Source organism: Eptesicus fuscus, chromosome 18 (assembly GCF_027574615.1).
Source record: "Eptesicus fuscus isolate TK198812 chromosome 18, DD_ASM_mEF_20220401, whole genome shotgun sequence".
Taxonomy (NCBI): Eukaryota; Metazoa; Chordata; class Mammalia; order Chiroptera; family Vespertilionidae; genus Eptesicus; species Eptesicus fuscus.
Window position 1 is genome coordinate 55,677,528 of NC_072490.1, and position 24,898 is coordinate 55,702,425.

General features: G+C 49.0%; 1 protein-coding gene across 1 annotated transcript in view; it reads right to left on the bottom strand.

The window, feature by feature from the left end:
• Positions 1-24,898, bottom strand: part of FRMD4B (FERM domain containing 4B) — a 174,335-nt gene that overhangs the window by 5,129 nt on the left and 144,308 nt on the right. Inside the window, exons 12-22 of the mRNA XM_008154153.3 lie at positions 16,607-16,683; positions 15,394-15,532; positions 14,333-14,474; positions 13,454-13,587; positions 13,243-13,362; positions 11,944-12,172; positions 8,838-8,894; positions 7,503-7,650; positions 5,902-6,021; positions 4,326-5,125; positions 728-860 (exon numbers count right to left, since the gene is read on the bottom strand). Of these exons, the coding sequence (XP_008152375.2) occupies positions 728-860; positions 4,326-5,125; positions 5,902-6,021; positions 7,503-7,650; positions 8,838-8,894; positions 11,944-12,172; positions 13,243-13,362; positions 13,454-13,587; positions 14,333-14,474; positions 15,394-15,532; positions 16,607-16,683 (2,099 nt within the window). The remainder of the gene's footprint in view (positions 1-727; positions 861-4,325; positions 5,126-5,901; positions 6,022-7,502; positions 7,651-8,837; positions 8,895-11,943; positions 12,173-13,242; positions 13,363-13,453; positions 13,588-14,332; positions 14,475-15,393; positions 15,533-16,606; positions 16,684-24,898) is intronic.

Sequence of the window (24,898 nt, forward strand, 5' to 3'; positions counted from 1 at the left end):
TGACCTCTTCAAATTTGACTTCTCCTCTGTAACACGAATAATTGAAAAAGGTGCAATTCAGAATTTGCAATCATTTTGACAACCACATTTTGACAAACCGTTCTTACATATTTCCTCTAAATGCTTATAAAGAATTACTTTTTACAAATAGGACAGCTGGCTGTGTCTGTTGCTTCGTAATAAACACAGGGTCAGACACAAAACGGCAGCACGTGTTTGGAGTGAAGCCGCCACCTGTTCATGAGGAATCTTGGTATGAACAGGTTTTCCTGCAGCAGAGATATTTCTCCTGCAAGGTTCCAGAAGAGTCTAAATCGATAAATCAATTACACAGTTTCAAGTACTGCAACTAAAAACAAAACCTTCAGACACAATTTAATGTACGGAACTCTAAGAACAGGGTCACATTTGAAGGAGCTAGATGAGGTGTCAACAAACTTTCCCTTAAAGGGCCAGGTATTTTGGGCTTTGTTGGTCATACGGTCTGTCGCAACTACTCAGCTCTGCCCTCATGGTGCAAAAACAGCCACCCATAATATGAAACGAATGAGCATGGCTGTTTTCCAATAAAACTTCATTTATAAAAACAGGCAGCGGCTGGCTTTGACCCACAGGCTATCCTATGCCGCCCTGGAGCTAGATTATTCAGCCTCCATAAAGTAAGTCAGGGCTCCTGGCTTCCTGTGACCTGCAGCAGGGACTGAGTGCCTGAGCTTTGCTTCCTCACCTGCCTGGAGAGGGCAGCGGGCTGCAGAAGCTGCCGTAGCAGCTGGTGTAGGAAGGATGTGCTGGGGCCTCGTACTCAGAAAGCCCTGCTGTCATCTGGGTCCGCCAGATCCCGGAGACGTTCGTAGAAGACACTAGAAATAAAAATGGAAAAGTTGACAAAATTACTGGTAATATTTACAGTGAAAACTGGTTAGGCCATTTACACGTACTTTATCATCAGCTGTGTGCAAAACAGAGCGTATGAACCAATGTCTGGAAACCACAAGGCCTCTGTTCCCGTTTGGTCACTTATGGCCGCATGACTGTGGGCAAATAGCTTACCCTCATTCAGCTCAGGTTCTTCATCTGAAAAGTGGGGATAATAACATAAACATACTCTCATACAGGTAACATCAGGCTTAAGGACGGTAATGTAGGAAACCACTCAGCACTGTTCCTGGCACAGAGGAAGCACTCAATAAGTGATAACTATTAATGTTATTGATGGGGATGAGGTAAATGAAAAGACAGGCCATTTTTAAAAAATACCAAAAGACGAGCCAGCTCTACCGAGACTCTCACTGGGCTCCGGTGGCCGCACGGGGCTTCGTCGGGGTAAGGGGCAGCCGAGGTCCTTTGCCCTTGGAGGAAGCGTTCCCAAGGCGAGTTGGGACTTGACTGTTCCTCAGCCGCGGGCAGCCGCGGTCACTCAGATAGGTCACTCGGCCAGGTGGTGCTTGGGCCGGCTCCCGCCTCCGGGATGTGCCTGCGGGTTTGCTGAGTTAAACCAGACAGACACTCCTCATATTTCTCGCCTTTATGAAAAGGTGGACGCGGGCGAGGGAACTAGCATAGAAAGGATTCCGGAAGAATGGGTTATCCTACTGAGGGGCTGGCCTGGACAAGGCAAGGGCATAATTGGGGAGCAAAGGCCAGTGAATGGCTCTCCGCTGGGCATTTGCCGTCCTCCTAAAGCCAGCTCTGATCCTCACCCAGGTGCCCAGGCGACCACAGCGCCCGGTAGTCCCCCAGGACTCAGATGACCAGCACTGCTCAGGGTCCTCTCCGCTGTCCTCGTTTCTGTTCCTGGCAGCCAACCCTCTCTCTCTCTCTCTCTCTCTCTCTCTCTCTCTCACCCACCCAGCACTGCGACCCACGTGAGACCAACATCCCCAAACCCCGGGTGCCACAGGTTTTGACCCAAGGACGTAACCCTCTCGCTGTGAGCTTCGGGAACGGTTCACCCGTCTCCGTGGTTAGGTCCACGCTGGGATCCAACTCCCACTCGCCACTTACTAGCCTTGGGGCTTGGGCAGGGCCGTTTGCACTCTTTAGCTGACATGCCTCGGCTGTACAACCAGGGTGATAAAAATGAACACAACGACATCCATGAAGCGGGGTCGTGCACACGGAGTGCTGAGCGCGCTGCATGCACAGGGTAAGATGACGACACGCGGAGGCTGCCAGCACCGCGAAAACCGAGTCGCCGAGCTCTTAGGTGGCTGGAAGAATTGCAAACCCCTGATAATTTGGCAAAAAACTGGGAACCTATGTCTGCATGAGAAGGACACATGCCTGTTGTAATACATTCCTTTGGCTGTAAAATAGAAGCAGGAACGAGGAACATTCCAGAAGGAGTTCTGGGAGCACGGATTCCATCTCTCATTCCTTAGAAAGCGGCCTGTGTGCTGTGGGGCCAGTCCAGCCGGTGTCTGCAAGGCTCGCACCGGGTTCAAATCAGGACGCGGTAACTCCATCTCACTAGCCCCCAACCAGAGCAGCTGCTCGGGGTGTTGCTGGTGCTGAGTCCCACCTGCCTCACCGGCCTCACCGGCCTCACCGTCCAGGAGGCACTGCCCAGCCCTTTGCCCGGCCTCACCATCCAGGAGGCACTGCCCAGCCCTGCGCCCGGCCGCCGCCCACGCCCTCGGCGCTTGGTTTTTCCTTGAAGCTCTGTGCCCAGGTTTGGTTTCTGAAAGTTTCTCACGACGCCCTGAACGTTAGGGGAAGAAAGGCGTTTTCGAGATCAGAGCCATAAACAACAAGCAGCAACTACAGGAGCCTTTTCACGTGTTAGATGTGGTGACAGACGGGAAAGCGCTAGCGGAAGTCCAAAGTCCTGCGCAAATAAAAGAAGTCAAACCCAAACAGAAGTCTCCATGGAAATGCCCCTTGTCAACAAGCTGATAAACTTTTTTTTAACCCTCACCCGAGGACATTTTTCCACTGATTTTTAGGGAGAGTGGAAGAGAGAGGGAAAGACAGAGAGAAACACTGATGTGAGAGAAAACACATCGATTGGTTGCCTCCTGCACCAAGGTGCATGCCCTTGACCGGCATCAAACCCAGGACTCGTTGGCCCACAGGCCGTCGCTCTATCAAGGAGCCAACGCGGCCAGGGCCACAAGCTGAGGACACTTTTCAAGCTACAGTCTTCACTGACGGTTGCTCCACGGCTGGGAATCCTGTGCACACCTCACCAGTCATGCTTGAAGGAGGGGGCAAGACTCATGCCCTCAGGGGTTCACGCTGTTCAAAAGTTCATTCATTTCTTAGAAGCTCTAAAATTGCTCCACTGTCATATATTCCTCTGGCTGCTAACCGAGGTGTGAGCTCACAAAGGCCAGGCGGTGCTCGGGCCGGCTCCCGGCTCCCGCCTCCGGGATGTGCCTGCGGGTTTGCTGAGTTACACCAGACAGACACTCCTCGTATCCACCGGTTTCTCTACTTCAAGTGCTTGGCACAGCCGGGGTGAGGCCGTGAGTCCACCACAAATGTCAGCAGAGTCAGGGGCCCACGTCAATGCGTGAAGGGAGCACCAATCAAAAACTACCTTTGGAAATCCCTTCCATCAGCCGTAAAGCGGACTATATGTGATTATTGAACTGAGTCAAGACACGCCAAGTTCTTCGAACGGTGCCAGGAACAGTGCTCAGTGAACTCCAGCGTCTGTCACAATGACGAGAAGCAGGTACCAGAGCAGCCAAACAAACGGATCAAACTCCCGGTGAAGGACAGGGCAGGAGGTGTGATTGCTTTCTCACACCTGAAGGCTTTAGTCTGTTCTTTTAACATATCAAACCTCAATGACCTGAACACGCTTAAGAGATGTGACTGTCACCGTAAGGCCCAGAAAAGATAAAGTCTGTGAAGCCCCTAACGTAGGGCGTTCAATCTACAACTTCCTTCAACAGACCCATGTGCACTGTGTTGGTCGCCAAGCTGGAGGGAACTGCTTTCCGTTGGCCATTCTTCCTGTGGGTGCGCCCTGCTACCCCGCTCCTGACCTTGGCACTGGCTCCTCGCGGGGTGTGGTTCTGGGCGGGCGGGGAACAAGGGGCAAGTTAAATCCGCATCAAGTGCCTCCTCTATTCTTTCTTCTTATTTTAAAAAACATATTTTTATTGATTTCAGAGAGGAATGGAGGAGAAAAGACAGAAACATCTATGATGAGAGAGAATCACTGATCAGCTGCCTCCTGCAGACCCCACACTGGGGTTCGAGCCCGCAACCCGGGCGTATGCTCTGACCGGGAATCGAACCGTGACCTCCTGGTTCAGAGGTCGACGCTCAACCACTGAGCCCCACCGCTGGGCACGTGCCTCCTCTGCTCTTACCTGAGGAGTAGGAAGACGCGCGGCTGCCTGGCGAGCAGGGCACCTGCAGCCCCGCCAGCCCCAGGCATCGCTGTGACGCCCGGTCCGAGTCCACGCTGCTCTGCGGGCTGTGGCCCTGCTCCTTCTGCCCCGAGGCCCGCTGGTACCAGCCGCGCAGGTGCTCTGCCACCAGGGCCTTGTGGACGTGCTTGGTGACGCGCTCAGAGCCCGCGGCCCTCCTGGGCAGCCGGAGGGTGGCATAGGGGTTCGGGGGCACCCGGTCCACCTCGTCTTCATGGAAGGACCTGCTGTAGTCCCTCGGGCGGTCGTATCCATAGTGGGCGGAGGAGCGGTAGGAAGGATTGACACTGTACTGTCCCTCCGTGTCGTTCTCGTAGACGTAGCCGCCGCTGTAGTACAGGTCACACTCCGCGAAGGGCGTGCACCCGATGTAGTAGGAGGAAGGCTGCTCGTGGCCCTGGGCGTGGACGCCGTTCCTCAGGCTGTCCCTCTGCGCAAGGTTGGGCATGCTCCCCGAGCTCGACGGGGCGGCGCTCTGCTTCTTGGACCTCCGCCGGCCCCGGGCGCGGGCGTCCAGGGTGTGGGCGCTGTGGCGGGGGCCGGCGGCGGGCGGCACGCAGTAGTACTCGGCGCTGGACTGGCTGGTGCAGGAGGAGCCGTCGTCCAGGACCTCGGTGCTGCTGCTGCGCTGGGCCCGGCAGAGGGAGAAGAACGGCCCGTCGTGGTCCAGCTCCGACAGCAGGTGCGACTGGGACTCCAGGCTGCCACTCCGCTGGCGGCAGTGCTGGGAGGAGGCGGGCCTAGGGAGACAGGCAAGCTTGTCAAACAGAAAGGACGGACGGACGGGGCCACACCAAGGAAAAGGCGCCACGGGGAAGGATTTCAGAGCCACGAACGGCGACAGGGCTCTCACGGGTTCCAAGGCCGACCGTGCACCAGAACCCAGCGTTCACCTTCAGTTCACGGCCATGGCCACAAGGAGAAAAGAACCGGGTTCTGTCAAGTGTGTCAGCCACGGCCTTTCTTGAGAAGCAGGAAGATAAACCTGCATCAAAGCCGAAACCCCAGCCTCTGACAGGCCCGGCTTCCACAGGACGGGCCACGCAGGCTCAGGGCCTGGGCGTCGGGCTCTGCCACTCCCTGGCTGGGCGAGCATGACCCAGTGACCCCCTCTCTGACCCTCACGTCCTCCCCTGTAGAATGAGGACAAAGGCAGTACCCGGTATCTACAACTAGGCTCGCTGCGGGGACTAAATAATGCGGTGCACGTAAAAGAGTTAGCGCGGCCTTCGGCGAACACTTCAAAATGCCGCTACTGCCACTATCTTCATCCTCACCAGTGCATAGCAAATGGCAGTATCTGGTTGGAAAGATTAAGGTGCAAAACATTACAATACTGACTTGAACATGATACATGTTCTTTGCCGACAAATGTGAAACTGTGAGTAGAAATGTAGATCCATAAAATAGAGACCTGCTGCCCAAAGTCCCTTACTGATCACAAAACACAACAAAGTAAAACAAAACCGGAAAGCCAAGCGTAACAGAGCCCACAAGGCCGAGGGGGCGCTCTTACTCTAAGTGGCTGCTGCTGTAGGCATTGCGGGTGAGCACGGGGGTGCTGGGCATGCTTCGCCCTCCCGGGGGCCGCCTCTCCGGGGTTTTGTAAGGGCTGCTGTGTGTCGACAGCATTTCTCTGCGATGGGAAAAAGAATTCAGAACTACATACACAATGCTGCAATGAGCATCCTCTATTCACAGGAAAAATTCCATTAAGTGAAATTACTGGGTCAAAGAGCAAACTCATTTTAAGCTACTGGGGATGTGAGCCTAATTTTTAAGATAATGATTGTTAGTTGTAATTCTTCCTTGTGCTGAAATAGCTTTGTTTCCCCCGACGTGAGGAATGCGTATGCCTGTTCAGTGATGGGAATGTGCGTATCTGTGCTGTCCTAGCCTCAACACTAGCCACATGGGGCTGTTAGCCCTTGACAAGGCTGGTGTAACCGAGGAACTGAATTTCAAATTTTATTTACTCCTAATTATGTCGGCTAGCAGAGCTCTAGACACTTGGATCTCTACTGTGTAAGGCAAGTTTTTAAATGCCAATCCACAAACTGGGACTCATATATGGCAAAGGTTTTCACGGAACTTTGATAATTCAGAAACATAACCTCATATTGGTTTTACTTTCATGAGCGAAACATTATTTAATAATGTTTTTATTTGGAGACTCGTTTCCATCTCCCCTGAGATGAGGTATAGCATACTGATTAAAATCACAGGTTTTAGAGCAGGCTGCCTAGGTTCAAATCCTAATTCTGACACCTACTAGGTGACGAACCCAACAAGTTATTCACGTGTTCTGGTCCTCGGTGTACTCATCTGTAAATGGCAATGCTAGTAGCAATACTGTCAGAATTGTCATGAGGATTACATTCATTAACATACATTAAAGCACTTTGAACAGTATCTGAACAGCATATAGTAAGTCCTCAATAAATGTTAACTTCATCTCATTACTATTGTTATGATGATGATGATGGTGGTGGTGGATGTATTTTTGGTATTTATGTGTCTTCCCCCGCTCCCCCCCATGAAATCATGGGGTTGTCTGTTTGAACATTCTGATTAGGCAAAGCAAACAGTTGGCATCCTATCTTGGGCCCTATTTAAAAAATTAGTATTAATCCATGTAGCCAAATTTTGGGAATCACTGGTCTGTCATCTTTTAAAAATATGGTGTTATTACCCTGATGATTTTTACCTGAGACACTTGAGAAAAAATTTGTATTATCTATTTTATAGATTCTAATGAATTGAAGTCCCAATTTCATTTGAAAGATCTTGTCAGTCTCATTACTTGGTTGGGTGAGATGATATTTAATGACTATTTCCTGATAGCATGGTTATAAAACTGAACTTTACCCAAATCCAGATTATAATTAATGTCCTTATAATTTAATATAAACCTTTAAATGCAAGAAATAGCCAAACGTTTTCTAAAAGCCCTCTTCTACTTGTGTCACCACGAATAACTGGGCTAGTTTCTATGTTTCGGCCTTACAAAATAACCCCTTCTGAGAGGACGAAGAGGATGAGACAAAGTGGGCTGGCCATTTTGGAGAAAAGACCCGAAGGCTTCGAGCATCTGCCCCCTGCTGGTGTGGCGCTCACCTGGGCTGCCTGGCATCCACCAGCTGGTCCCCGATGGACGACTTTCTGAAGTGGATTCGCTCGATACCCAGGGACTTGGGGGGGAGGATTCTTGGAGAATGAGGCACTGAACTTGATCGCTGCCCAGCAAGAGCGAAGGTGTCATTGGCTGTAAGAAGTAAATGAATGAATGAATGAATAAGCAGGGAAGCAAATAAGTGAATAAATGCTGTGCCAACAGCCCAGGAAAGAAATGAGAAGATCTGGTGAGCAAAGTGTTCCTGCAATGGTGATGATTTAAGAGCACATGACTTTCAGGAAATTTATTTTTACATTTTATACACTGCAGAAAAGAAATGACTGAACACTCTGTGGGGCCTGATCCAGCGTTGCCAATTCAATAATGACTTAGGTGGAATGGCGATACTAGAGGTTTTCAAAGGTTGTATCACAGAAAAACCCCAGTGTGCAAAGGGCCAAGAGGAAGTTGTTCAACTTTCCCTTTGAAGTTCTTAGGCCTCTTTGGCTGCGGAAGGCGCATCCTGTCATTGGAGGTGATGCAACCGAGAGACGGGAGCCTGGTCTCCCACTAAGATCTGTATTTTGAAAGAGGAATGGCAAGTCTGACCAAAGCTCAGCTCAAAGGAAGATTCTGGAATGGCACCACTTCACACACCATAAACCTGGGGGAAGGTAAAGCAGTGGGGGTCAAAGGCTCCCCCAAACTGCTTAAATCCCATCAGATAGAGTGCCATCCTCTGCTGAAGCACGAGGGATTACAAGGAAACACGGTGCCACCTGCCACGAAACCCGTCCCATCATGAAACGTGTGGAACAAACACAACCCAACACATAGACACATCTATGAGACCGACGTAGTGACATGCAGCCCAATGTCCAACATGTGTAGTTCTTCCTAAGGAAAGTAACAGACGCCCGGCTATCCAGAACACAGTGATAATCGCGGTCTACACTATATGCCCTGGTTTGATTTTGGACTCCAAATGTATAAATGTCACCGTGGGAAAATCTGGGGGAAGGCCTCCATATTACTTATGCTGATACATCGTTCCTTCAGCAAGAAGTTAACAAAGAGCCTGCAGAGCCTTACACACCCTCCGTGAGAGCCTCGCTTACTCAGGGGCTGCGCTTCCCAAAGCCATGCGATGGGCAGTCCTGCGGCGTGATGCCAACCTGTGCAGGTCATGGTAACCCCCTCCCGACCTCCTGCACACATGCAAGTGAGTTCACTCTACTGCTCCCTGAAGAATAATAAGCAGGCTTCGGTTAACTAAAAAAATTATCTTCTGATTTCAGAATAGCTAATATTTTAAACAAGAAAGGGGAGCTACTTACGATCATCACCGGCGGTAGTGTCGGACAAGGAGCTGCTTTCTGAGGGGATTATGTCTTCTGTGAATAACAACGACGGCCGTTAGTGTGACTGCACATTTACACACCTACCGTGAGCTCAATAAAGCAGTTCCTAGGGAGTGCACCTTAGTTAGATAACTCTAACACAGTACGTTAAGAATAATTACTATGAGAATGGACCCATTTACTACTGAAGATGTGAACATCTCACACGCTGCATAAGGATTACGTTGGACTATTTCTTCAAATGAAACAGACTTCAAGGGAGTTTTGTTTTTCAACTAGTTTTCATCTAGCTTCTGCACGGACGAGAACTTTACCCTCCACACTGAATGTTTACAGCCCACACACTGGAAAGAGAGATCACGCCGTTCATGTCATAAACGCTAAATGCTATGGAACGTACACCTGAACGCTCATGAGAACCTGCTGTCAGTTTAACGTATTTCTGGACCCTCTCCCGGAGAAAGGGGCCTCTCTGAATCGAGCTGGACTCTTGGTGCATTCGCTTTTCAAGCAGACAGGGTCCCTCTGAGTGCGGCACTGCTGCCCGTTGGGCCGGGGAGTTCTTGTTGGGGGAGTTGTCCTTTGCTTCAGGATCTCCAGTCGCCACCCACTGGGCATCCACAGCACCCCACCCTCAGTGTTGACAATCAGAAAATGGCCTCGGACATTGCCAAATGCTCCCTGGGGGCCAACTCTGTCCCTGGTTGAGAATCGCTGAATTAGGCAGAACTGGGTTCAAATCTTGGTAATTAATCTCTCTGAGCGTCATTTGGCTCAATTTAAAAATGGGATAAGAACAGTGCCTCGTGAACAGTAAGTGAAATAATGGACGGAAAGCCTTTAGCCCAGCCCTTGGCACGGGACGAACGCTCACTACACATTAGCTGCACTTACCCCTGTTGCTACCTAGAGGCAGCGTCCTGGGGAAGGAACTCTGGTGGTTGGACACGCCCCTCCCTAGTGCTCTCAGTGTGAGTGGTGCCCATCGGTGCTAAGAAATGGATGAGCAAAAAGAGGCGCCTCAGAGGAGTTGGTCTGCGTTGGCAAACCACTCCCGCTCAGTGTCAGGCTCTGGTAAGATCACAGGCAAAGGCGACACCTTGGTGTCAGCCCCAAAGCCTTGTGCAGGGAGCCTCCCCATCCAATCTCAAATGTTAATCTCTTTCAGAGCCAGGTGGACTCTCTCTTAATTGGACACATGGGAGAGCCAGAAGGCCAGGTGCCAGCAGAGTCAGCTGTCAGACACACGTAAGAAAAGCTACCCAGTGTCAGTGCTCCACCACCGGCACCAGCTGCTCCCAAGTGTCAGTCGCTGTTGAGAACACTTGAATCCTGCACGATCTGCGAGGAACGGCCACAGCAAATGGCGACGAGAGTCAAGTGCCCTGACCAGCCTTCTCTGTGAGCACGGAACACAGCCCCACCAGGGCCAGCTGGTGTGCAGCACAGCCACCCTCAGTTCTCCAGCTGGAGCCGGCTGACACGTGGTGCTGAAGTCTGTGCCTTCACTTTCCAAAACGACTGGCCCTAAGCCCGAGGACCCTCTCTTTTTCTTTTTTTAAATATATTTTATTAATTTTTTACAGAGAGGAAGGGAGAGGGAAGAGAGTTAGAAACATCGATGAGAGAGAAACATTGATCAGCTGCCTCCTGCACACCCCATACTGGGGATGTGCCCACAACCAAGGTACATGCCCTTGACTGGAATAGAACCTGGGACCCATCAGTCCGCAGGCCGACCCTCTATCCACTGAGCCAAACCAGTTAGGGCAGCCCGAGGACCCTTTCAACCTAGGGACCATATTTTGTCAAATCTAAGCTGTATAATTATTTTATGTCCCAGTAAAATAAGAAAAAGTTACTACTGATCATAACTGTAATACTGTCTAGGATAAGAATTATCCCAATTTCACAGATGTTTAAATGTGAAAAATAATTCTTGGAATCAAAGAAATATAATCAGGTTTCAACCAATGATCAAGGCTAAAAACCATGCTAATAAACATGTAGGGCTGACAGGACTTGAAATCTACCTAAATGAGATTTTTCAATTTACTGTTTTTCTGAACATGAAAGTTTTAGATACATAATGTTGAGAATTTTGAAAATACAGAAGAGTGCTAAAGAGAAAATTAAGTTACTTAAAATCCCACAACTATTAGTATTTTAAAATATTTCACAGCAAGTCTTTGTGTGAACATCTCTACTAATAAAAGCCAAGGTGGTCCCTGCACCCTCGATGGCTGACGGCTGCCACAGATGGCCGCGTGCACAGCGGAGGCAGAGCCCGGCAGCCACTCTGCGCAGTGAGGCCTGGGGGTCCCGTGGCTCCGTGCAGCATGGAGGAGGCCAGTACTGGCATCTCCACCGCCTTGCGTGGAGGAGGCGGGTCACAGCAGGGGAGGGCAGGTGGGGGTCATGGGGCCGGCAGGGGAGTGCAGCTGGGGTGAGCAGTTGGGGGTGATTGGGCTGGCAGGGGAGGGCAGTTGGGGTGATTGGGCTGGCAGGGGAGGGCAGTTGGGGGTGATTGGGTCAGCAGGAGAGCAGTTGGGCATCAATCAGGCCGGCAGGGGAGTGGTTAGGGGGCGATCAGGCTGGCAGGCAGAAGTGGTTAGGGGCAATCAGGCAGGCGAGCGGTTAGGAGCCAGCGGTCCTGGATTGTGAGAGGGATGTCCCAGATTGGAGAGGGTGCAGGCCAGGCTGAGGGACACCCCCCCATGCACGAATTTTGTGCACTGGGCCTCTAGTCTATATATATAAAAAGCCAGTGACTGGAACACTGTAATGACCAGAATGACCAGTTGCTATGATGCCCACTGTGGCCAGTGAACTGGCCCAATGGGGGGTGGGCCAGCCAGCCAACCTCCCACGGCCCGTCCTCCTGACAGGCCTGGCCCTGATCAGCCAATTGGGGCCAGGCCGGCCAGAGCCCACCTGTGAATGAATTCGTGGACTGGGCCTCTAGTAATTATATAATGTTATTCCTGTCTTTTCCTTTCTCTCACCAATGAACTGATTTGGAAATGCTACATACCATCAAGAGTCTTGGCGATGGGACAAAAAAACTTGACTTGTTACTGACCTGGTAAGGTACCTGTCCCTTTCTGGGTCGGCTTCTTCCCACACCTGATTCGGTATTCATTTATCGCGTTTTCAATCTCCTGGAGCTTTCTCACTGCATCCGTGTAATCTTGCTTTCGTTTTTTCTTCACGGTTTTACACAGGTCTGGCTCACTGGCAAGTTTCTTTGCAGCTTCCACCAGCTTTTGCTGTATTAGGAAATTGCTCTCCAGCTCTTGCAAAGCAGGGTCCTGCATTTACACAACGATGCTGTTTTATTTCTGTGGACACTCGCTTACTCTCACACGTACTGGCATGGAGTCAGACTTCTCGTGCATTCTCCAACCAGATGCTCTCTGGGCATAAAATCTCCCTGTTTCACTGCATAGGTAGCCTCAAAACTTTCCTCACATCAACTTCCCACCCTCTTTCCCTTTCGAAGAAGGGAATGGCCTTTCAACCATTCAGTTGGTGGGTAAAGGTCCTATTTTCCAAGAAGGGACTCTTCACCCAAGAGTCACAGATGCAGAATGTTTTCACAGGCACAGCTTTACAGACGTCAGTTTGGGTTTGATTCCTTTCTCTGGTGGTTCCTGGCTGTAGGACCCCAGGCACACTGCTTAATTTTTTAATGATTCAGTTTCTTTTTATTGTAAAATGAAAGTAACACAAGTATATGTGCATTCTTAGTGCAGAGCTGGGTATACAGTGAGCACTCAATAAATAGCAAAGCTCACTCTATTATTGATGGAAACTGCTATCATTTTCTAGAGTCAAGATGGGTAAATTTCTATAAGAAACACGAGTAAGGCCACATGAAAACATGCAATGAGAAAGCACATTCCATAATGGCTAACAAATCTGTGGACTTTGCTATACCTGCGTGCTGACCACGTACTACCTCACTGAATTCTCCTTGCCTCCCTTGGAGGGCAAACAATCACTGCACCCCCATTTTGTAGATGAGAAAACTGAGACCTGAGAATTAAGACTTCAATGAGGGAAAAGTATTTGCCAAAAGCTGCTGCTTAGTTTTAAGTGGAAGAGTCTAATGTCAGCATTCTTAATTCTCATGTTTCTCAGTTTATGGACATTTGGGGTTTGATGAGGGCTCTCTATGTTTGGAGGAGTAATAACAATTTTAACTGAGCTGTGCATAAAAGAAGGAATTCAATTTGGTCTACATTATCACTTTCAACTGGTGAGATAAAAACGCAGAAGTGACTCAAAACCGAAGGCCCGAGTGGACCACACTCAGCAGACAGCTGCTCTGTCTCTGTTCACAGAAACGCGGGGTACGAGCGGGGGCTGGTGCTCATACCTCTTCACTGGGGAGCAAGTTGTCATCTAATTTGAACGCGGTGCCCACACGCCTTCTGACCTGAGGAGGTTTCTCGCCGATGCCCAGCGGGTACTCCTTTGGCATTTTGCCCGTGAGCTCCTGCGGAACAGAACAGAGCCGACAGGACGATGGACACTGGCCAGAGCTGTCAAATACCATCTGAAGAGCCCCCCGAACAGAAGACACTCACAGCCTCCCGCAAACAGATCTTCTTAAGCTCCTCGACTTTTTTCAGGAGCTTTTCTTGCAACAGCTTTTCCTTCTTCTTGAGTTCCAGGATTTTCTCTCTCTTTTGCTCCTCACTAACTTCCGAGTCTTGAGAACCTGGGGGAATTGGAAGCGGGGGAGGGAAGGTTTATCCAAGGGATGTTTCCTTCCTTTTTAAAGGACAAAGGATTTTTAAGCCAAACCTGCTATTAGATAGTTTATTTCTTTTCTCCCTGTTGGTGAACATAATAAAAGGAAACTGGAGAACATTTCTCATGCTCCTGGGCATCCAACGGAGCCTGATAATGAAATGTGCCTTGTGCGTTTTGGCTCAGTCATTTCCGAAGCAGTAATAAAACGCTTAATGTCTTAGACACACCCAAGGACAAAAGTAACTTTTCTGAGCCGGTGAGGTGTTCCTTGAGACAGCTGCTTAGAATGTTCTTTTAGAAAGCAAGCGAGCAAGGCAAAGGAATATTCTGTGCTCCAGATGCACAAGTTGACAGTGGGATTTTAATGGGAAAATGCATTTTAGTGAAAACTTAGTGGTAAAAGGTTCCAGGATTTCTTGGGAGGAATAAGAAGCTGATGGAATTTATCTGGAGAAAATGTCCTTTTAAGCCGCCCCTAGGCACTCAGTGTCTCTGCATCTGGTGTTAGTTATGCAACCTGACTATAATTTAACTTTATACTTTCTGAAATCAGTTTAAGATTTTTATTAAAAACTTCTGCATACTCTAATTTTGATATGCTTATTTATTCCCAAAATAATGGGTTAGAAGATGCATTTAAAAGTGGCTTACAACAACAAAAGTGAAATAAACTAAAGATTGCCTGCCCCCTCTCTAACCCCAGCGGTTACCTGAGGAGATTAAGCTGCCATTGCTGGCCATAATGAACTGGCTTTTTGCCTCCAGAGTGACCAGTTTGGAGGTCCTCGGGGTTCCCGTCTCCGTCAAGTCCATCGCGATATCGTCTAAACTTCTGGCTGAAGGAATTTTTGCCTAAAAGGTATACAACATTGTGATGAAATTCACTCAATTAAGCTTCTTTCAAATTAATGATTAAATTGCTATAGAATAAAAATGTCAACTTGGAGGACAATTTAGAATTTTTATACATATACCAAATGACACTCTTCCGAAAAACAAGACTTAGGCTTTGTAGCTAAAACATACTAATAAGGATGCATAATTCTTTGCTATGGTGTAGTTCAATCATTAACTTTAACCTTTTGCACTCGGATGTCGAGTGTGACTCGACACGGTTAGCATCGGTAGCAGCTCGAGAAAAAAGCAAGCGAGTGCAAAGGGTTTAAACATTACCAGTATACACTACACACAATTTTTAAAAATCCTCACCCAAAGATATATCTTTATTGATGTTGAAAAAATATTTTTTATTGATTTCAGAGAGGAAGGGAGATGGAGAGAGATAGAAACATCAATGCCTGGGACCCTTTAGTCCATAGGCTGACGCTCTATTCACTGAGCCACACCAGCTAGGGCTATTTTTATTGATTTTTAGGGGAGGGGAGAAGAGAGAGAGAGAGAGAGAGAGAGAGAGAGAGAGAGACATTGATCGGTTGCCTCCCATACAAGCCACACTGGGGATGGACCCTGCAAACTAGGTATGTGCCCTGCCTGGGAATCAAACCCTTGACTTTTGGTGTATGGGACGATGCTCCAACCAACTGAGCCACCCAACCAGGGGAATCGTACAGCTTTTGAATCGGGTTATATATTGCTCATTTTTTAAATATAAGAAAAATTAAAACAGTTGGTAGTAAGGTTTAAAAAAAAAAAAACCCTAAAAGAACAAAAACCGATGTGCTTTCATCTTTTCTGAGAATGCTTGTCTTTTAAACAGAAAGCAAATGAGCGGCAGGAGCTTATTCCCACAGAACCTCGTCTAGTCACTTACTTTGCTTTGCTTCCGGTCCAAGTAAAACTGGTGCTGACTGATGGCCATCACCCAGATGGACTTGATGAGCGAAGAGTGTGCATACCAGGTTTGCACAAAGAGGCCACTTTGCCCAAAGGTCCTTCTTGACACCGAAATCCTGAAGATGAAGAAAAGCACTCAGATCCCTGGCTCCTGGCCCAGCACAGCATGAACTGCTTCCCGTGAGTAACGTAACAGCGCATCTCCTTCGCCGTTTTTCTGCCGCCACACTATGCTGACAGGGCTCTGATCTCCTCCTTTTATGACAAAGCCCATCACACCTAGGCAATAACTCTCTGCAAATCTAGTGTGTTAAAAAATGCACGCACACACTCCAAGGCAGATAAGGATTAGTCAAGTTAGAAGCTGTACTAAAATCACTTAGCTAAAACCACCACAAGCAGTCGGGAGTAAATGGGGTAATATTTTAAAGACAGAGACCTGGGGATCAGCACCTTCCTCAGGGGAAAGAGCATCGAGGATTAGATGGACTTGTCTGGCTCAGACAGTATCAGAGGACGGACATAACGATATTGCCTGAGGGTACCCAGGTCCAACCTGGTCCAGAGGGCTGCTTGAGAGGACAGGGTGGGAGAAGGAAGGATGGGGAGGGGAGGGAGAAAGGGACCAACGTTCATTTGTAGGAATTCAGGTCATCTTTTTGTTAAGGGCTGTTTCCCCCATCCCTGTGTCCTCCAAATACCCATAAATGTGTCAGTTTGGAGAAACCACAGTCCTGACTTTAATTAATGTTGATCACTTGGCAGCTGTCTTTTAAAGTGACCAGGAATACTCAATTTTAAAATGAGCAAGGGATCTGAACAGACATGCAAATGGCCAATGAGCACATGAAGAGATGCTCAGCCCTCATCAGTCATGAGGAAAATGCCGCTTCCCACCACAAGGACGGCTGTTAAAGAACAACTCGGCTGAAAATAACAAGTGCTAGGGAGGATGTGGCGAAAACGGACCCATATACACTGCTGGTGTGAATGGAAAATGGTGTAGCCGCTGCTAACCCTCCGGGCTGTTCCTCCAGAGGTTAAAGAGTCAGCCCTTCACTCAGCAGCTCCACTCCCAGGGACAGACCCCGGAGAAATAAACACATATCCACGCAAAAACTACACGTGAATGCTCGTAGCATTACTCACAAGCCACCAGGACCAAGCAGAGGGAAAGCGGGGACCCTCACCTCCGTGGATCGTGAACTTCAACAGCAAATTTTTTCTCACGGAAATATAAGTTCTCCAGCTGTTTCCACTGGAATAGCTAATAAATTAAGAAAACACAAAAACACACATAGCTTTAATTTATGTGAAATTTTACTGCATCTAGAAATCAGCTTAATAAAAAAAAAATCAAGAAGGCACACTAACATGTGATGCAGTCTTTTTACAAACCAACTACAGCCTGAGCCCATTTTATTCCTCCTTCTGACAGGAATTTCCACCAACTCTTCCTCGAACAATAAAACTGTGCAGCGGGGGACACGCATGCTACTTCCCCTGTGACTCACGGAATGAGCTGGTAAGGAACCTCCTGGGTTCCGGTAAGCATGCCTCCTGATCAGAGAGGCTGATTCACATCTAGATGGAAAGGCAGTCGAAGGGACTGCGGTTCAGGAAGACCACAGAGTAAACTTCGAAGGAAAGCAAAGCGAAAGTAGCGCAGAGCCCCACGCAGGGTGCTTCTCCATCACCGGTTTTCTTGTCCACAAGCGTCCCCTGAACGGGGCAGAAGCCAGGAGCCGGAGGCGGGGTGGGGTGGGGGTGAAGGCTCGGAGCCCTCTGGCGTCTGAGCCGGAGGGAGCCTCCGGGCTGTAACTTCCACATTCCCACTCTGGCGCTCTGATGCGCCCCGGAGCCGTTTCTGGAGAAGAGCCGCCCCCAGCAGCGTGCCTTGGAAAGCCACCAGCTTGTAAAGGCAGCCGGCGCGTCGCAGAACTCCGTGCCCTGCTGCACGCCTGGCCCTCAGCTGGCCCTTGTGTAGCCCGAGCCTCGTCTTGTCTCTTGGACTTCACAGAGTGCCTCTACGCCGACCCCAGTCTTGATTATTAGGGAAATAACAGCACAGTGATTTCATTCCATTGTTAGACTTTGGCTAGGTTTTTAACATACATTCAAAGAGCCTTCAAAGAGCATTTTAATGACCTAAATAACCTCTCTGCAGCGCACTATCAGTAGAGCCATTTCCTGAAGCACAGGAACCAAGGTGTTCACAGACATGTCAGCTCATGTGAGAACAGCAGCCCAAAGTGTTCAAACAGGAGACAGAAGGTTCCGACCAGACCCGCCGTCCCAGACAGGGAAGCCCGCCCGCCCTGAGCACACAGGCGCCAGCTCCAGCCCTCGCCCCGGCGGAAGTGACCAGTGAAAGCTGGAAGCTACATACCGATCTCCTAAAAGGTCCATGGACTTGAGGCTTTCATTTCTTTTAATCCAGAAGTTCCACAAATGGGACAGAAACGCGAGGGAAACCCTCGGGCTCTTTCCACCTCCCTCCCGGACAGCAGCCCGGTGAGGGTGAGTCTGAGCCGAGTTTCATAAGACTTAGGCGTGACTCAGTTTCACACAGCGAGCCTCCCACGGCCGCCTCGCGGCTGGCAGACATCAGCCACTCTTATCGGGGACACCTCCCAGTTCCCCTCCTTCCGACCCAGCCCGCCCGGTGGGAGAGACAAAGTTCTCACCGGCAGACTTTCCCGGAGAGAGACTCGGCTTTAATGGGGGGACAGTGTGGATGCAGACGATCGTCCTGGGGAGTAAGGGGCTCTGGGCGCAGGTAGATGTCAGCCGAGCGGCCCGGGAGCCATTTCTACCTGGTTACTCACCGGGGGCACCAACAGGTTCTACAGGAAGAGCCGCAGCGCGGCGCAGCTGGCTTTCCCTTCGCGTCCATTCCCACACACATGAAAACCAGGCCGGCGGAAACCCGATCTGCCCGCCACCCCGCCCCCAGCCCTCACCAGCTGAATCCCAGGGCCTGGCCTCCCTCCCCCGTCCCTGCATCCAGGGCAAACAGGCCACTTCCCTACCTGAAACCTTCCAAGTTTATGCAAAAAGTGATTTCATGGCTGTGCTGCGAGTGACTTGGGATGACAAACTTAATTTGTGACAGTGGTTGCCCCTAGGGTGGGGATGGCAGAATGTACAAGGGGTAAGGGGTACAGGAAACTACATTACCAGTAATACTTTACTTCTTTTATTATTAAATCAAGATGAAGTAAATATGACAAATATTAGTAATCGTCCATTTAAGTGGTTATGAAGGTGTTGTCATTTTCTTAGTACTGTGTTTTTTAAAAAAATAAAAGAAATGAACATTTCTCAAATTAAAATAATATGCTTACATAAAACGAACATAGGCCAGTCTACTTTAGGCAAGAGTGCATGTCCACCTCCTAAGCATTCAGAGGCCTCTGTTTCAGACACTATTATCATAATGATTCTGATCAATGATTGGGGTGTTAGGAAAATGCTTCCAGGTGTAGCCGCCCTAGAGCCAGCTCTTCTCGTGTGCCTTTATATGACATTTGTGCCCCTGATCTCCGAAAGGCAGATGAAGCGGCAAACGGCGATGGAGCTGAGGCGGATGGCTCATTTACTGGACGGTCGATCGCCCAGGCAGCGGGCAGCGCCGGCACGCAGCAGGCAACTGACTCATTTTCATTCCCTTCCTTTCCGCCACTGTTTTCCTTAAAGAATAAATCAGAGCCCCTCCACACCGCCGTCAAAATCACGCGGAGATTGCAGACCAGTGGAAGGAGAAGGGGAAACTGGTCAAAGAAACGTCCCCCAGGCTGACCTGACTGGGTGGCCGCCCCTGAGAAACGCTCGTGCAGGAGGCAGCACTCCACTAGGAAGTCACCGGAAATGTGAGGGGCCCAGAGGAACCAGCCCGCATTCGAGGACAGGCCAGAGCTCAAAGGCGGAGGAACCAATTTTCTATCATGTGCAACATTTGGTGCCCATAGAGGGTAGGACTGTTACCAGGCATGATGTCTTAAGGGTAGGACAAGATTATTATATATATTATTTATGCACATGTGTGTATACACAAACACATTTGAAACTTTCATATTAAAATTGAAGACAATATCTAGTCCAAGCCAAAATTACCATTCTCAGAGCTTTAAAAGACAAACTGAGTTTTGTTTGCCTTGCAACACAAAGAGTATAAACTAGACTGCTTTATAGTGATCATTAAACAAGCAACTAACCATCATTTATTATATTTATTATCGGATATATTCTTTGACACTCACTAGTAGCTGTAAGTTAGAAGCTGTGCTTTCTTGGGAAGCTATGGTGGAAATAATTATATGACAGAAATAAAGCTACATGTAAGGCCTTCCAACTTTCTTTCTAGAATGATCGATTGTGCCCTTCAGCCTCAAAGGAAGGAATTAGATGACAACTAAGGAACTAATAGCTGGGGTTAACTTTGAGACTGAAAAATAAATAGACAGGAAAAATAGGAAAAGGGAAAGAGGAGCAAAAAGAACAATGCCATTAACAAAGAGATCATCAAAAAGCTACAACAGGAAGAGGACACGTCCTAAGGTCAGTAGCATCCTGCCTTACAAAAGGAAGTGACACAAAATCTAAAAACTGCCACAAAACCAAAGCAGTCAAACCCTATTTGAGAACGCATGCAAAATGTGATCACAATAATCCTCAGATGTAAAGGAAGCTGATGGTTTCAGAATAATTAGCCACCATGATTACTAGTACCCTTCATTTAATGAAATGCATGGGTTGAATACTTAAGCCATTTTCTTGAAATCTACAACCAATTACTGTAAACTTAAAGAACCAGAAGAAATCACCTCTACCCCATTCCCACCCCACAATCTCGATGGTTCCCTATGCCTGAAATTATTGTCAAACTGGAAAGGAAGACTACAGGAAAGCACAGGGACGTTCAGGAGCCGCGGTGACCACACGATAGTGGCTTGTGGATCATTTACTCATTCTTCTTGGATCAGCGAGTATTTCTGTCCGCCTTCTATGTGAGCGGTTCCGTTCTCTCGTGGGGCTTACCTGAACCAATGGGACCAAGTCAGTCTGCCTTGGTTTGCATTCTGGTTCCTCCAATTGTGTTTTTTTTTTAAAATAAATATATTTTTATTGATTTCAGAGAGGAAGGGAGAGGGAGAGAGAGATAGAAACATCAATGATGAGAGAGAATCATTGATTGGCTGCCTCCTGCACGCCCCCACACTGGGGATTGAGCCACATCCGGGGCCTGTGCCCTGACTGGAATCGAACCGTAACCTCCTGGTTCACAGGTCAACACTCAACCCCTGAGCCACGCTGGCCGGCCCACCACTTGTATTTTATCTGGCAAGTTGCTTAAGTTTCCCGAGTCTCAGTTTCCTTATCCATAAAGTGGGACCAACAGCGCCTGCCTCAGAGGGTTATTGGAAGGTTCAGTGAGATTATGTTTAGGAGACACTCAGCCCAGTGCTTGGCTCAGAATAGACATGTGGTAAGTGACAAAGCTACTTGTATTGCTCGAAGGCCCCTCAGCCCAATTCCCGAATTTGATCATGGCTTTATGAGACGGAGGGGGGCCACTGAGCAGCAGGCACAGAACGAGAAACAGCTGTCTGGGTCCCAGAGCTGCCTGTCCGCTGGTGAGAAGCGGCCAAGTTATTCTGTTGACACACCTGCATCACTCAGGCTTCCAATTCTGTGAGTTTCTGTAAAAACTGCTGTATTTCTGTTGATTTTATCAGTGGTTTCTGAACACACCCTCTAGGTAGGAAATGTGTTCACTGATCCTGCAACATGGAGGTCACAGAGGAGGGGGGGCGAGTGGGTCAAGGCACGCCTCCGCCCCAGGGAGACGCCACCTCCCTCCTGTCGGGGTGCTCAGTACGGGAACGTGCCCCGGCAGGTACAGAAATGCTGAGGAGCGCACCTGCCGCCGGCCACAGGGACCTCCCGGGTTTTGAAAGACCGAGAAAAAGCCTTTGGACAGAGCGGATCAAACTGTCTTTTTGGATCTTGACAAACTGAAAGCAGACACCACCCAGAGGTTTAACACTAGGCACGCACAGGAGGATGTCACTGAGGCTTTTAGAAAATACATACACAGTGGAACCTCGTTTCTCGGAGTTAATTCATTCTGGAAGGCTTTTGCAAAACCGATCGTATTTTCCCCCATTAGAAATAATGTAAATTGAATTAATCCATTCCAGGCCCTTAAATGATTCCATTTTAACCTTTCTTTTATACCGTACATGTCTAATGTACTGTTTAATCTATAAACACTTTAAAAACAAAAAGGATATGAAATGTCAATGAAAATTTAACAATAAGGAAATGTACAGTAAAAAATGAAAATTTAAAAATAATTGTAAGCAGCAACAAAAGCAAAAAATACCATGAAAACGTTCACAGCACACCATCCTGAGATTGTAACGGCGAACTGACTGATTCGCGCCTTCTCTCCGTTGTTTGTGACCGAGAGATGCGTCCCTGATCGTACAGGGACCAGCATGGAAGGATTGTCAGGTTGAGAAGCGGACTGTTCGAGATGGGAGACGTTCGAGAACCGAGGTTCCACTGTAATAGCACTTACAACACAGGTTAATTATTTAACTGCAAATCCACCGAGAAATGCCTAACTCTGGGCTGGTCACGGCTGCAGTGTGTGACTGACATCAGTGACTCACACAGGGCCACCCTCTGCGGTGACCCGAAGAAAACCAATCATGGTATCGTTGATTTATTCTTTTTTCATTAAAAAAGAGTTACATTTGACGAATATGCTGTTCAGGAGCCAGTTAGTGGCCCTGGTTTGCCTCCTGAAGAACCACAAAAATAGAAATGTGCCAGATTATAGGCGTTGAGAAAACCAAATTGACCTCCCTTCTATCCACCCAGCCATCTGTCTGTCCATCAAATGTTCATGTGACTGAGATGGCGTCTTCCCCACAGCTGGATGGGGAGGTACTACTCTTAGTCCCATTTTACAAGAGAAAACTGAGGCTCAGACAGGTTTCAGTAAACTGGCCAAAGTCACATTTCTAAACGGGGCAGATGTGGGAGGCCCAGCCAGGCAACCAGGCTCCAAGCCCCGGTGCCTGACCACGGCCGCCACCCTCCCCTTCTCACCCGGGAAGAGCGCTCTACGGACATCTGTGTGTTAACAAAAAAAGAGAAAAAGAGCAGTCCCTCCAGTTCTACCGCACAGGAAGGAAAAGCAGCAACTACAACATTTGCAGAAATGGACTCTGAGTCCCTCGCATTTCACTTAGACCAGCGGTCCTCCACCAAGAATGACTTTGCAACCCTCGCCATCCCCCCACCCCAGGACATCTGGAGAGGCCCGGAGACATCTTGGTTATGACGCTGGCGGGGAGGGTGCCACAGCATCTTGTGGGGACGCTGTGGATGCTGTGGCGCACCACCACGCCCGGGACGGAATCCCTGGCCCCACATGTCCCAAGAGCAGACACTGAGGAAGCCTGACGCAGAGGACAAGTTTTGGTGATGTAACGCTGGTCAGTGGAGTGTACTGCTGAGGAAGACAAACTTTTTGCTCTAAAAACAACACCTGATCTGACCTGAAGAGGCCCCGCTGAAAGTGCCAGGTATGCCAAGCTCAAGTTCCCTAAACACCCAAATGGTGCACACTCCGGGGGTGAAAATTACTTTTCACAGGTGATGTCATACCTCCCATTCATAAAACATCCCATCTTACATGCAAGGAGTCAAGTTCGGCGTATTTTTGAAGACGTTTAGATGAAGTTCTGGGTATCAGGAAATGCATCATATTAAACTCCAACCGTCTGAGGATGCTCTCCCTCCCGCCCCCCGCCAGGTTTCCTGTGGCTGAACCCCTCACCTTCCGGGGCTGCGGTCAGGGGCGCCCCGGAGCGCTCCCGCGGGCACTCGGTACAGCCAGAGCGCCGGCTGCCCCGGGCACCTGCACGGCATCCCCTCTCACGGATTGGTGCCTAGTCTGATTATTGTATTTTCAACTTATCCCTAATTTGAACATACTTCTGACTTTCCAGATGGATTGTCAGGTCCTTGATGACAGGAACGTGGCTTTTTCCTTAAATAAGATAAAGAATATAAAGTACTAGCTTGGGGCCCTTGCAAACAGAATGGGCTCCATAAATTCTTTTTGGAAAAAAATAAAATTGGTACATTGCACTGTCTTGCTAGAAAATTGTTCCGGAAGGTGGAATGATTTAAAATGAAAGCAATCTCGCCCGGCCGGCGTGGCTCAGTGGACCAGAAGGTCACGGTTCGATTCCCATCAGGGCACATGCCTGGGTTGTGGTGCATGCCAATCAATGATTCTCTCTCATCATTGATGTTTCTCTCCCTCTCCCTCTCTGAAATCAATAAAAATATATTTTTTTTAAAAATGAAACCGATCTTTAGTCGTAAGCACACACGTTAGAAACCTTTCCTGTGTGCCCCTTCACCATGCTGTGGGCACTGCCTGGTTTCTCTGCCTGTGCACGAGTCATCCCTATTGAAGAGCTTTCTGTATGTGCCAACAATTCAGCCATTTGGTAAATGCCTGGAACTACAGGGAAAATGACATCTAATGGCTTTGCCTGTCCAGCAGGCATTGCTGTTCCTCAAACGCCCTCTCAGCTCCGTGGGGAACACTCCCTCGCTGAGCTCTGGCTACAGTGGCCTCCCCTCCCCTCCGCGCACACTATTCTCTGACGGGACACACCAACCCGCTCCTCACCCTTCAGGCCTCAACTGGAGCGTCACCTTCCTCAGAGCGGCCTTCCCGGACACACCATGTCCTCCACTCATCCCGCTACTGTCCTGCCATCTTGTTCCTTTCCATCAGAAACGATTCAAAATGCATCCTTGTCTTTACTTCTTGCTTACTTGTTTGTTTCTCATTAACCAGCCCCCCAAATACTTCACAGGAACCAACACAGTGGGACGAAAACTAGTTATCGCCCTCAGAACTGATTTTTCTGCCTTCTTCTCTAACCCTTACTTGAGAATATATCTTTTTAGTTGATGAGAGAATATGAAAGGGGGGCGGGGGAGGGGGGGGGGCAGAGATGTGAGAGAGAAATAACCATTGTTTGCAACCTGAGTATAAATCTGACCAGAAATCAAACCCACGACCCTTCCATGCATGGGATGACCCTCTAACCACTGAACCACACCAGCAACAGAACACCCTGAATTAAGGCCGTGACTCGGTCACCTGGAGACTGCACTCCCCAGCCCCCTTGCAATTAGACTTGGTGACTTGCGTGTGTGAACGGACGATGTCTGCGAGTGAAGGAAGTCACTGGCTTGCTGGGCTCTCGGAATGGTCTTTGGGGTACAGGGAGTGGACAGGATGATCTGAACTTGACAGTTGAGAAAATAAAAGCCCAGAAAGGTGGAGTCACAGCTCCAGGTCAGCCAACCTGTAAGAGGAGTGCAGGGCTGCTCTCACTTAAATCCAAGCTGCAGGGTTTGAGCTCTCCACCCACTGAGTC